The sequence below is a fragment of the Petromyzon marinus genome, chromosome 52, assembly GCF_048934315.1.
Source record: "Petromyzon marinus isolate PM22_M1 ecotype Great Lakes invasive population chromosome 52, UKy_Petmar_22M1.pri1.0, whole genome shotgun sequence".
NCBI classification, from domain to species: Eukaryota; Metazoa; Chordata; class Hyperoartia; order Petromyzontiformes; family Petromyzontidae; genus Petromyzon; species Petromyzon marinus.
This window is the reverse complement of record NC_133718.1, coordinates 9,598,857-9,611,535: the sequence shown is the minus strand read 5'-3', so window position 1 is coordinate 9,611,535 and position 12,679 is coordinate 9,598,857. Positions and strand designations below refer to the sequence as shown.

At 49.5% G+C, this 12,679-nt stretch overlaps 1 protein-coding gene across 1 annotated transcript in view; it reads right to left on the bottom strand.

Moving 5' to 3' along the window:
* LOC142931326 (uncharacterized) overlaps positions 1-12,679 on the bottom strand; it is a 57,140-nt gene that overhangs the window by 21,385 nt on the left and 23,076 nt on the right. Inside the window, exons 5-6 of the mRNA XM_076075215.1 lie at positions 6,809-6,880; positions 5,560-5,685 (exon numbers count right to left, since the gene is read on the bottom strand). Coding sequence (XP_075931330.1) covers positions 5,560-5,685; positions 6,809-6,880 — 198 coding nt within the window. The remainder of the gene's footprint in view (positions 1-5,559; positions 5,686-6,808; positions 6,881-12,679) is intronic.

The following is a 12,679-nucleotide window of genomic DNA, read 5'->3' as shown; positions in this document are numbered from 1 at the left end:
CTGCCTGTACTCATGTTTTAATTTAGTATTTGTTTAGGATGCCTGTTCAAATAAACCATTAGATATACACAGGGACACATTGACGCTGTCACGTGTTTCCTCAAGGTCCAGTTTAAGTTTTCATTCCAGGTTCGCTAGAGGTTCGTTCTAAAGAGGTAATATCTGTATTTACATAACATTCAATATGGGCCTTGAAACGACGCACTGCATTGTTGGCACAGCATGTACTTCCACAATGACAGAGATCCCCCGCATAGCCTTTAACAGACTGTTGGGGCAAATGCTGTTTGAGAGCATCTATTAATGCCGGCACAGCACGCGATGGAGATGGTTGGCCAGCACAATGCTTGGCTGACCTTGTTTCCTCAAATGTGGATATTTACACAGCACCAGGTGACTATTTAAGGCTGAGACAACCTAGGGGAGGCACAGGAAAAGATTAAATATTAGCCACTGTTATTGGTCGAACTCAATTCGTCGGGTTCGGGGCGTAGTGCACTCAACCGCACCACCACTGTACTTCCATTGGCACACATAAAAGACAAAGATCTTCTAGAATTCTAAACCATGTGGCAGACGAGTTTGTCATCTGACTTAAAAATCGATCAAAATTGCCTTCAAGAAACGGGTTTTCTTCATGTTTTTACTTCTCTTCAAATGCAACGCATTTGGTTCAACGACGCTCCACAGCTTTAATTCCCCACGCAGAAAAAAATCTTCGTCTTGCCAATCAACCTACTCGTATTGTTACGCTCCAACAGAAGGGCACCTCCTCACCTCCACCCTCGGTAACACGGCTGAATAAAACATCGGGCTGGGTCCACGTCCTGGCGAGAGCCACGTAGCTGCCAACGTTTAGGGGTTAGGCTGCTTTTTTTCACAAATGTATCAAAAACTTCCTTTCCACCGCAATGAATGATTTATGCTATAATTTACAGCCCTTTATGAAACCGTCTTGACAGATGAAGGTCTCACCATGCCGTATTGGGTCATGGGGGGGAGTTGTTTGACCATACATCGCCATTTTGGTTTGTGCAAGATGGTCAATGTGGTCCCAGGACTGGTCTTGAAAAGTTACAAGTTTAAGCCTTGGGGAGGGGGGGCGTCGGGTTTTTGCACCACTGGCTCAGAGTAAATGAACATTTGCCCCATTGCATGTTTTGAGCAGGAAAGGCAGCTCAACTCTCAACGAATCGATTCATCCGAATCCATCACAGCCCCGCCGCCCCGGCTCACCTTGCCAGCCCGGGACGCCGGGTCGGCGTCGCAGCTCGCGGCCGCGTCGCTCTCCCCGCCGGCGCCGGCGGCAGACTCCGCCGCTGGCGGCAGAAGATCGGAGAGCTTCAGCTCATCCTCGTTGCCGTAGCCCGTGAAGACCACGACGCACGTGCCGGCGCTGGCTTCCACCGACTTGATTGTGGCGTCGTAGACCACGCCATCCTCGGACCAGGCAGCCTGGCACAGGTCGCCCGGCCTCCAATGGCACGCGAGAGGTTGGCACAGAGACGGGCAACGATTGACCCCGTCTAGCCGACGCGTGCCACTGGAGCAAGCGCTGTTGGCACACCTACGAAGGACGGCAAGGCGCAACAAGGCGGCGATGCGGCCAGCACCATGCCTGGCTGCCTCAAGTCTCCACAAAGTAAACCGCTGTAGTCTGCGCTCCACCAACGGAAGAAAAGCAAAACTACATTAACTCTCTCCTGAAGAGCTCCCGTGGCTGGAAGACCTCGACATCGGCATTTAGCTGAGGAAAATTGCCATCCGCAGGACTGTGTATGCTTACGTACGATTTGTGTTCCTTGTTCTCAGTGTCGTTGCAGCGGGGAACACTCAAAGGGACCGTTTGGCTAACCATCAAACTTTTGGCTCGATTTTTCACTGTGCACTTTCAGATGCGCTTCTGCGGCCATCTGGAACGCTCTTCCTTTCCGATATTAGGAAGCCACTGGAGCTACGCACTTTTACATCTAGACTGAAAACTAATTTCTTTAGAAGTGCTTTTTGTGTTCAGTTTCTTGTACTTCCCCCGCACCTCTGACTAGCGCGGTTGGCTATGTACGGTGCGAAACGTCGTGAGAATTTTAGTGTTTTATTTTTATTATTTCCCTTCTACGTGACTTTACCGAAAGAACCAAGAATATGGTGCGAAAGCAGTTCAACATACATACATGAGAATCTTTATTTAGACTGGAGGAATTCGATGAGCTATGAAGCTCATTTTCACAGATGGTCCAGAATGGGGAGCTCAGCAAGGTACAACAGCAAAAAATACAAATGAAATGATAGGAGTGAAAAATAAAGAAAATGGTTAGCAAGTCACTAAATATAAAAAAAATAATTTATTAATTACGGGAGTCCGATTTATCAAGCTTGGGCAAGGCAGCAAAAAACAACAAAACAATCCCAGACCACACCGAGATAACACCACACAGTAGCAGTCTCTCAATAAAATGGCACATTAACACTGAGCTCGCATCTGGCTACAGCTCCAAATGGCTCACACGGTGGAGCCTAAACAGACTGAGAGTGGATTTCGGCATTTCTTTGTGCGTCGGTGAAAGTCGGAGGGAATATCGCCCCTCCCTCCAGGTTGTGCACCCAGACAGAGAGGCGCCTTCGAGACAATTTATAACATTTGATTGTTTTACTTGTGGGTTTTATGGTAGGAGTATGACAACGGAATATACCGTGGGTGATGCACAAGGACACACACTGACACACGTACGGACACACACGGACACAGATACATACGGACAAATCATGACACAGCAAAAATCGAAAGAAACCCCGCCTTGTGGGCAGGATCCAAGTGAAGGGATTTTTGGGCATAAAAAGAGGATCCTGAGCATTGAAACCTCAGTTCGACCGGGGCGGGGGGTCGGCTCACCAGGGTTCGACCGGGGGGTCGACTCTCGGGAGACAGTTCGACTCGGAGGAGCAACTCGGAAGAGTTCGACAGGAGTGGGTCGGCTCACCAGAGTTCGACCGGGGGGGGGGTCGGCTCACCAGAGTTCGACCGGGGGGTCGACTCTCGGGAGACAGTTCGACTCGGAGGAGCAACTCGGAACAGTTCGACCGGAGGGGGTCGGCTCACCAGAGTTCGACCAGTGGGTCGACTCTCGGGAGACAGTTTGACTCGGAGGTCGGAACTCGGGGAGTTCGACCAGGGGGGTCGGAACTCGGGGCGGTTCGACACGGGAGAGAGTTCGACCAGTGGGTCAGCTCAGGAGCAGTCCAATCGGGAACGAGAGCAACAGGTCGCCAGCCGGCGAGCTGCAGAGCAGGGGGCGGCGAGCAGAAGCCAAAGTGGCCCCGTCGCTACCCACTGACGTTGGCAAGACTCGCAGGGTAGTGAGGCGTCACCTAGTGTGATTTCCAAGAGCTGAAAGACAGAGTATTGCTGAAAGATTATTCTACATTGAGTCCAGCTGCAGAGCGACCGACGCACCAAGCAAGAGCTTCTGCAAACCAGAGCAAGAGCACGTGCGACTTGAGTCATCCAGCAGTGGAGAAAAACCTGCTTTCAGCAAACCAGCAACGAGCACGTTCGAGTTCTCCACCCAGAGAGAGGGAGCGTGCCGATGCAGCTCATCCAACAGCGGAGAGAAACTGCTGTCAGCGAACCAGCACGAGCGTGATCGCGCAGCTCATCCAGCAGTGGAGAGAGGTGTCCACTGAGTAGAACTGAGAGCGATCAAGCAACTCTCCCCCGTGGACAGAGGCTGGCTGCTGCGTGGAGGAGGGCGGCGATACGTATGATGCACTCCCACACACCTCACCGCTCTAAAGGGAGCGAGGCTACTTCTCCTACAAGCGATGCCAACTTCAGCGTATGGCAACAAAAAAATAATTAATTCCAAACACTGACTATTCAAAACAATTCATATCACTCAAACATACACAGGTCCTTAACCAGAAGCGAACACTCAAGTCCGTGAACCATCTGGCTGTGGAAGCATCGATCGTGTGATAACAGTCCGTCATTTATAAGTATATTCATAATTTCCCTCTTTAATATTTTGTTTTGGACTGTACTTCTAATCGCATAAGTTACCAACCGATCCATCAATACGAATTAACCCTTGGCACCTTCGCCACAGAGCTACGCTCCTGGGGAGGAATCGTGCTAAACCGATTTTCTGATCATACAATCTTATTCACGAATTAATTAATTAATCTCCCGTGAGATAACACGTTCCGCCGCATACCCTCACACTAAGCCATTTCGGTAATCTTATAGTCTGTCCGGTGGATCTGTTGTTACATTTATGCCTTTGGAAATAATAACTGTTTGATTGTCTTTTTATATGAATACCGTTGCATGTTAATCAATCTCCTGTGATCATGTGCTGACCATTTCAAGCATAATGATCGTTCATATTATAATGTATAAGCTTTTGTGTAGCATAGCATTTGCATGTCCTGACTCTCTCTCTCACTAACAGCAATCGCTTTATGCGGGGTCCATGTGTTATCAAAGTGAAATCGTAAAGTCGTTGATGATACTGTCTTGAAACCGTGTGGATATCGTGTTGAAGTTCCAAGATTGAGAGTTCACATACATATTATAGTTAAGGTTTAATTAGAAAATAAATTGATTAATACAGAAGTGGTCGTGTGATTCTTTCCTGAAATTTTTGCATAAAACCTGTATCCTGCGATGAGATATGAACTCGGGAACCTAAATTATAAACACACCAATCCACACTCATTAAACTAAAGCGAATGATATGAATATGGGACCTAAAATATGATATGAACTCGGGAACCTAAACTATAAACACACCAATCCACACTCATTAAACTAAAGCGAACGATATGAACATGGGACCTAAAATATGAACACTCGGGGAGTGTTAAAGCGAGAATCATTGTATTATGCTGATCAATAATACGAAGTTAGACAACGAGGCCGAATTGACACTAGCGTAACTGCACACGATTGATTACGTTATCCTGATTGATAACCCCACCTCGTCAACGAGGCGGGGCCTGATTATCATAAAGGCTATCATTAACACAACCACACCCACTCGTATAAATTAATACGATTACCTCTCTAATTAGCATAGTTACATGCATAATTACACGAATTAGCATAATTTCGGATTAATTATGCAAATTTCGACTTTCATTTAATTTAATTATTTTTCATCAATTTTCACACACCCACATATACAACACTACGCAAAAGAAGAAGTTGATTATGATAATATGGCTTTCCCCTTTCTGGCAATAAAACAGAAAGGGGAAAACCCTATTATCATAATTTAATACTGGCAAAGGAGGTCTCATGAAATAAGTTGCTTGTCAGGAGAAGCAAACCTCATGGACCTTCTCCCTGAGATTACCCTGCAACACTACAATGCCAAACACCAGAAGCGTTGGCCTGTGAAGAATATTGGTGAAAGACCAATATAGGTTGGACAGCAGACACGACAAATCGGACAACTATTAACATCACGCAGGTAATGGTCAAAGCTATAAATCACATTTGCAAATAAACGTGACAGCCACATCCAGAGCACCACTAATCTTCTACTTCAGGATATTTACCTTGTCGGAGGGCGACACGCTGCTCCTCTTGTGCCGTCTCCGTGTCTTCGCCCGCTTGTTCACGGACTTTGTCTCCTCGTAGGTCTTGGGGCTCTCGCAAGTGGCGGTGCCATTTTTGAGCGCTGTCTGAAAGAACACGGTCGGTTAGTTGAGGTTGGTTTGGTTTCGTGTGGCCACGGCCATATACACTGACGTAGTCACGGGCCGTAGGTAACCCACCCCTGCTCTAAGACGTGTAAGACCGGGTGTCTCGATCTGCTTCTGTACATACACGTACTACTTTTGAACGGCTCGTAGAGTGTTGCCAACTCAGCAATTTTGTTGCTCGATTTAGAGGCATTTTTGGGGGTTTACCAAGCGACCAAATTTGAGTGACTTTCTGGGATAATTTTGAGGATTTAGAAGCAATTCCCGCTCGTATGAATGTACGCATTCACATGACATTTAAAATGGCTCATCGACTCAAAAAAGCACGCTCTTAGAAATCCTACGTCACTTTGCTATGGCACAGTGTCGAGTGCCATTTATTATAACTAGTCTAGGCATAATGCAGCCTTATTGAGTTAGCAACAATGCTGTCAAACCACTGTGTGCCCATTTTCCCCATTCATATTTGTGGCTGACATGTTTCCAACCTGCGCACGTATCACTGTGCACGTTCTCCGCCGCCTGGTGAGGAAGTTCGTTTAGACAAAAACAGTCAAATGAACTTGAGCAAGGCGCTTACCATCGAATAACACAGTACTCGAAGGTGTGCGCATGTTGAATTTCTTTCGCATCGTACGTAGCCAATGATGCTAATCGGAGGTGTGGGGGAAGGAGAACAAAAATGTAGCCGTGAAGAAATAAGTTTTGTAACCACTGGTGGTGCACGTGACACACGAAGTGTGTTATATTGTCGGGCTTTCCCGGGTATCCCTTGCAACAGGTGTGTTGTGTCTCAAGGTGTAAATATAACCATGTACACGCACACAGAGATACGAAGTGCACAAGTACACACAGACAAGCGATACAAAGACAAAGACCCCCCCTTATAGCCTTAACAGACTGTTGGGGCAAGTGCTGTTAGCGAGCACCTATGAAGGCCGGCATAGCACACGAGGGGGTGGGTGGCCAGCACCACGCCCGGCCGCCTTTGTCTCCACAGTGGCGCTGTTTACACACCGCGCCTGGTCCTCATCTGTGGCTGAGTCAACCTAGGGGAGGCCCAGGACCGGTTGAGCTCACAGCCAGAGTCGGAGACACTCACCTTGAAGGACGTGACGGCTTTGTCATACGCCTTGATGAGCGCTGTGTCGTCCCAAATGTCAGAATCGTCACTCTACACAGGGCACACAACCACCACCACCATCACCACCACGACCCTTTTGAGTCGACATCGACCGCACGCGGCACGCTCAGCACGCGGCACGCTCAGCACGTGCCACACGCTCAGCACGCGGCACACGCTCAGCACGCAGCACGTGCTGAGCGTGTGCCGCGTGCGGCGTGCGGCGCGTGGCACGCTCAGCACGCGGCACAGGCTCAGCACTCGGCACACGCTCAGCACGCGGCACACGCCGCACGCTCAGCACGCGGCACGCTCAGCACGCGGCGAGACCCACGGCGTTCCCCCACACCCGGAGCGCTGTGCGAGAGAAGTGACGTCCGTCCACTGCAGTACCAGGGCGCGGCGCATTGCGGCGCTTGTATTGACCATACTTCACCACGCTGGTACCAGAGCGGGTCTGTGAATGCGGGCGAGTGAAGGCTCGAGTTCCGTACAGTGCTGACATACACGCAATTTGCTAGTTAATTGAATGCAAGTACACCGTCGAAACTGATAGCAAGAGGAAATTATATACCGAGCCAGTGGTATAAAATCCTCATTTCGAGGGCGGCGAGCGGCGACTCGCATATGACCACCGCTGTTGATTCGCCACAAAGTAGTGCACTGTTGACTTCATTCACACCGCACTGTAGTGTCACTGTACAATGCACGTAAGCCCACCAGTGCACGCGCAGACAGCGCTGTACACGCGTACCGTGCGAACATAACGTCAACAACATAACGTCAATAACACAACATAACGTCAATAACACAACATAACGTCAATAACATAACGTCAATAACATAACGTCAACAACATAACGTCAATAACACAACATAACGTCAATAACACAACATAACGTCAATAACACAACATAACGTCAATAACACAACATAACGTCAATAGCATAACAACATAACGTCAACATAACGTCAATAACACAACAACATAACGCCAATAACACGACAACATAACGTCAATAACATAACGTCAACAACATAACGTCAATAGCATAACGTCAATAACAACGTGTTCATTCTGCTTCGCGGTGCACAGCATACAGAAGAAGTGCATCCGACAGCCACGACTCTACTGACGCTACCCCCCACTCTCACCAACCCGCACTGAGCAGGCGAGGTGAAGTATGGTCAAGTAAATAAACCCCACGGGGTGTGCAGAGGCCCTCGTCCAGCAGTGGACGCGTGGAGCACAAAGAGGAGGGGGTATGGGAGAGGAGGAGGAGCGGGCGCGACTTGTCCATCACCTGCCCCTTCTGGTAGACGACGTCTCCCCGCGACACGGCCATGGACGATGGCGCGAGCGAGCGAGCGAGCCCGCAAAGAGGCCCCCCAGGAGCTTTGAAACCTCGCAGGAGAAGCGCGCGACTGAAGGTGGTGGTGGTTGTTGTTGTTGGCGGCGGGGGTGGTGGTGAAGCCAAGCCGGCCGGTTCCCTTACGTAACGAACACAACAGCAGCAGCAAGGAGACACGCTGCTTTAGCTGGGTGTTGTTTATCGGAGCTTATCGAAGGCCGCCTCTCTCGCTGCCTCCGAGTGAAGGGAGCGCGCGCCCCATGTGCGCCCTGAACGCCGCCACCGCAAACCTGCGACTCGCCGCCGGCGGCCATCTTACGCAAGGGAAGCGTCGCCCCCCCGCAGTGAATGGGAAAGCCGGCGATGGGCGTCATCAACACGTCACCACTTCACCTCCCCACTCCCCACCCCCACGAAGAAATGGGACACGGGGATTGGGCCAAAGCGGGAAACTCTTCCCTGTGTAAGATGGCCGACAGGAACGCGTACACCGCGGCAGCGCTACGGACCGCGCCCCCTCCTCCCCGTCTCCCCCCCCCGCCATTATCCTCCCCGCTACCGCTATAGGCGCTGCGCAAGACGCCGCGCAATAAAAATGTTCTATAATTAATTAGGGCGCAACCTCGGTCTGTGACGTAACATAATTGTTGGGGGCGGTGTCAGTTGACGTCACTGGCAGGTATCGAATTTCTAAGCGTCACATCCTGCGCGTCACATCCGGCGATGACGTCGCAATCGTCACAGGCTAAATACACGTGACGCTCGCACGTGACGCTCACAACTCCAACTGGCTCCTCACTGGCAACACGCGTGGTCAAGATGGTGCTGCTGTATGGGGTCAAGGCGTTTGTCATGTTGACCTTGATTCACATTACCGGATTGGTTGGTTATAAAGGAGACAGTGCCAACTACCCGACCCCGACTCCATTGGTCACACAGCCCAACATAGACCCCTTGCCATGCGTTGTGTCACAGCAGCTCATGGCCGTTGCGATAGTGATGATGGCTGTGATCGAGATATTCATGTGGCGACGTTGGAGCTGTAACCTATCCAACACCGAGCGTTACAGCGCCATGCTGTGCGAGGAAAACATGAAGCTGTGTCAAAGAAGAAGCACGGTGGAAGACGACAACGCATTCCTCAGGTTCAGGGAGGCGGAGACACGTAAAGACAATGAGGCGTTGCGTCTAGAGATACTGCTTCGGGAGAACGCAATGGTGCTGAATCCACAGATGCTGCGTGAAAAGAACTGGCTCGTAAAGAAGGAGAATCAACGGCTGCGTCACGAGAACGAGAAGCTGATTCGTGCCGCAGCCGCCCACGCCGCCACGGCCAACGTCACCGCCAATGCCGCGGACGCTCCCACCGCCGCGAACGCCGACGCCGATGACGCCACCACCGCCGCTATCACGACTAACGAGGAGACCTCCTTTGCTGCCACGGCCAACACCACATCGTCCACCAATGCCTCAGATGCTCCCACCGCCTCGAACGCCGACGCTGATGACGCTACCGCCTCCATCGCCGCCACTGACACCCCCACCGCCAACGTCACCAACAAGACCAAGAAGCTGAAATTTCGATGTCTCAGAAACTTCTTTCGTAAACGCTTCAATTTGACACGTTTAAGAGCCCGAATAAAAACATCACCCACATAGAGGCAAAAGACAAAGGACCCCCGTATAGCCTTAACAGACTGTTTGGATAATGGCTGTTAGCAAGGACGTATGACGTACACGACCACTCCTCACACACACATGGACGCACACACACGCACGTGCCTGACTTACTAATGGGTTCTGTTCCTGATGACCCTTCGTAAGCCGCATGGTTTGTCAGTCGGGAAGCAATAATGTACTGTATTTAAATGCACATATCTGTCGGTGTCATAAAATGTGTTATGGTTAAACAAAAAAAGGGAAGCACTGTTAAGCTTATAAATAAGAATGATTGTATATTTGCATGTAACACTCTAAAAAATTTACTGTATGGTAAATACAACTTAAAATAAAGTAACATAAAAAGAAATTCGTTTTGTTTTCGTTACCTTGAGTCCTGATGCTGGCTTGGTTGTGTAGGAGAAATTAATTAAAAGAATTTTGATTTAAAGCTTTGGTGACTGCAGTAATTCATATTCTTAGCTCTTTCGGTAAAGTCACGTTGAAGGGAAACAATAAAATATATATAATAAAATTCTCACGACGTTTCGACTGCAACACAAACGGCAAGAAACATTTGAAAAAATGTTTTTTGCCGTTGGTTTTCACACCTGATGATGACTACTTGTGTTGCAGTCGAAACGTCGTGAGAATTTTATTGTTTATATATATTTTATTGTTATTGTTTCCCTTCAACGTGACTTTACCAAAAGAACCAAGAATATGAATTACTGCAGTCACGAAAGCTTTAAATAAAAATAAAGGTTTTGTTTTGGGTCGCGTAAATATCAATGCGTCGTGAAACCCGCACAAGTTGTGCATATTCCCAGTTGTTTTCTCCAGTCGTGCATCCTCCCTCACGCACTTAGCCAGCTCGTTGTAGGCAACTTTTATTTTACACTCGAATTAATCTGGAGCTGTGCCCTCTACCAGAAGAAACTCGACTCCCAGAGACCACTCTCGGTTGATGGTGGTGAAGAAGCCAAGGCTGTCGGTCCCTTACGTAATTAATACTGCACCAACAAGGAGACACGTGAGTTGGTTGTCATTGGTGGTTATTGGCAGTGGAAGGCCGCGTGTCTTGCTACCTCAGAGAGAAGAGAAAGGCGCTGGAATGCGACGAGAAAAAAACTGCCCTGCAACTTCAAACTCGCAAACGATTGTCACCAGCGGCCATCTTACGTGAGGGAAGCGTCGCCCGTTGTGGTGAACGGGAAATCCGGCGATGACGTCTACAACACGCCCCTCCACCTCCCCCCGTTTGCCCCCCCCCCCCCACCGTTAACCTCCCCGCTACCGCTAGGGGCGCTGCGCGAGACGCCGCGCGAGGCAAATAAATAAATAATAAGGGCGCGGCTCGGTCTGTGACGTCATTCATCCGGTTTGGGGGCGGGGTCAGCGCGTCACATCCGGCGATCACGTCGCAATCGTCACAGGCTTAATACACACGTGACGCTCACACGCGAGTTTCACACCCGAACTGGCTTCGCGTTGGCAACACGTCGTGGCAAGATGCTGCTCCTGCATGTAGTCATACCGTTTGTTGCGTTGCTCTTGATTCACTTTTCCAGACTGGTTGACTACAAAGGAGGAGGCAGTGTCAACTACCCGACTCCATTGGTCACAAAGCCCAACATAGACCCCTTGCCATGCGTTGTGTCACAGCAGCTCATGGCCGTTGCGATAGTGATGATGGCTGTGATCCAGATATTCCTGTGGCGACGTTGGAGCTGTAACCTATCCAACACCCAGCGTTACAGCACCATGCTGTGTAAGGAAAACGTGAAGCTGCGTCAAAGAAGACGCACGGTGGAAGACGACAACGCATTCCTTAGGTTCAGGGAGGCGGAGACGCGTAAAGACAATGAGGCGTTGCGTCTAGAGATACTGCTTCGGGATAACGCAATGGTGCTGAATCAACAGATGCTGTGTGAACAGAACTGGCTCGTAAAGAAGGAGAATCAACGGCTGCGTCACGAGAACGAGAAGCTGATTCGTGCCGCAGCCGCCCACGCCGCCACGGCCAACGTCTCCGCCAATGCCGCCGACGCTCCCACCGCCGCGAACGCCGACGCCGATGACGCCACCACCGCCGCTATCACGACTAACGAGGAGACCTCCTTTGCTGCCACAGCCAACACCACATCGTCCACCAATGCCGCAGACGCTCCCACCGCCTCGAACGCCGACGCTGATGACGCTACCGCCTCCATCGCCGCCACTGACACCCCCACCGCCAACGTCACCAACAAGACCAAGAAGCTGAAATTTCGATGTCTCAGAAACTTATTTCGTAAACGCTTCAATTTGACACGTTTAAGAGCCCGAATAAAAACATCACCCACATAGAGGCAAAAGACAAAGGACCCCCGTATAGCCTTAACAGACTGTTTGGATAATGGCTGTTAGCAAGGACGTATGACGTACACGACCACTCCTCACACACACATGGACGCACACACACGCACGTGCCTGACTTACTAATGGGTTCTGTTCCTGATGACCCTTCGTAAGCCGCATGGTTTGTCAGTCGGGAAGCAATAATGTACTGTATTTAAATGCACATATCCGTCGGTGTCATAAAATGTGTTATGGTTAAACAAAAAAAGGGAAGCACTGTTAAGCTTATAAATAAGAATTATTGTATATTTGCATGTAACACTCTAAAAAATGTACTGTATGGTAAATACAACTTAAAATAAAGTAACATAAAAAGAAATTCGTTTTGTTTTCGTTACCTTGAGTCCTGATGCTGGCTTGGTTGTGTAGGAGAAATTAATTAAAAGAATTTTGATTTAAAGCTTTGGTGACTGCAGTAATTCATATTCTTAGCTCTTTC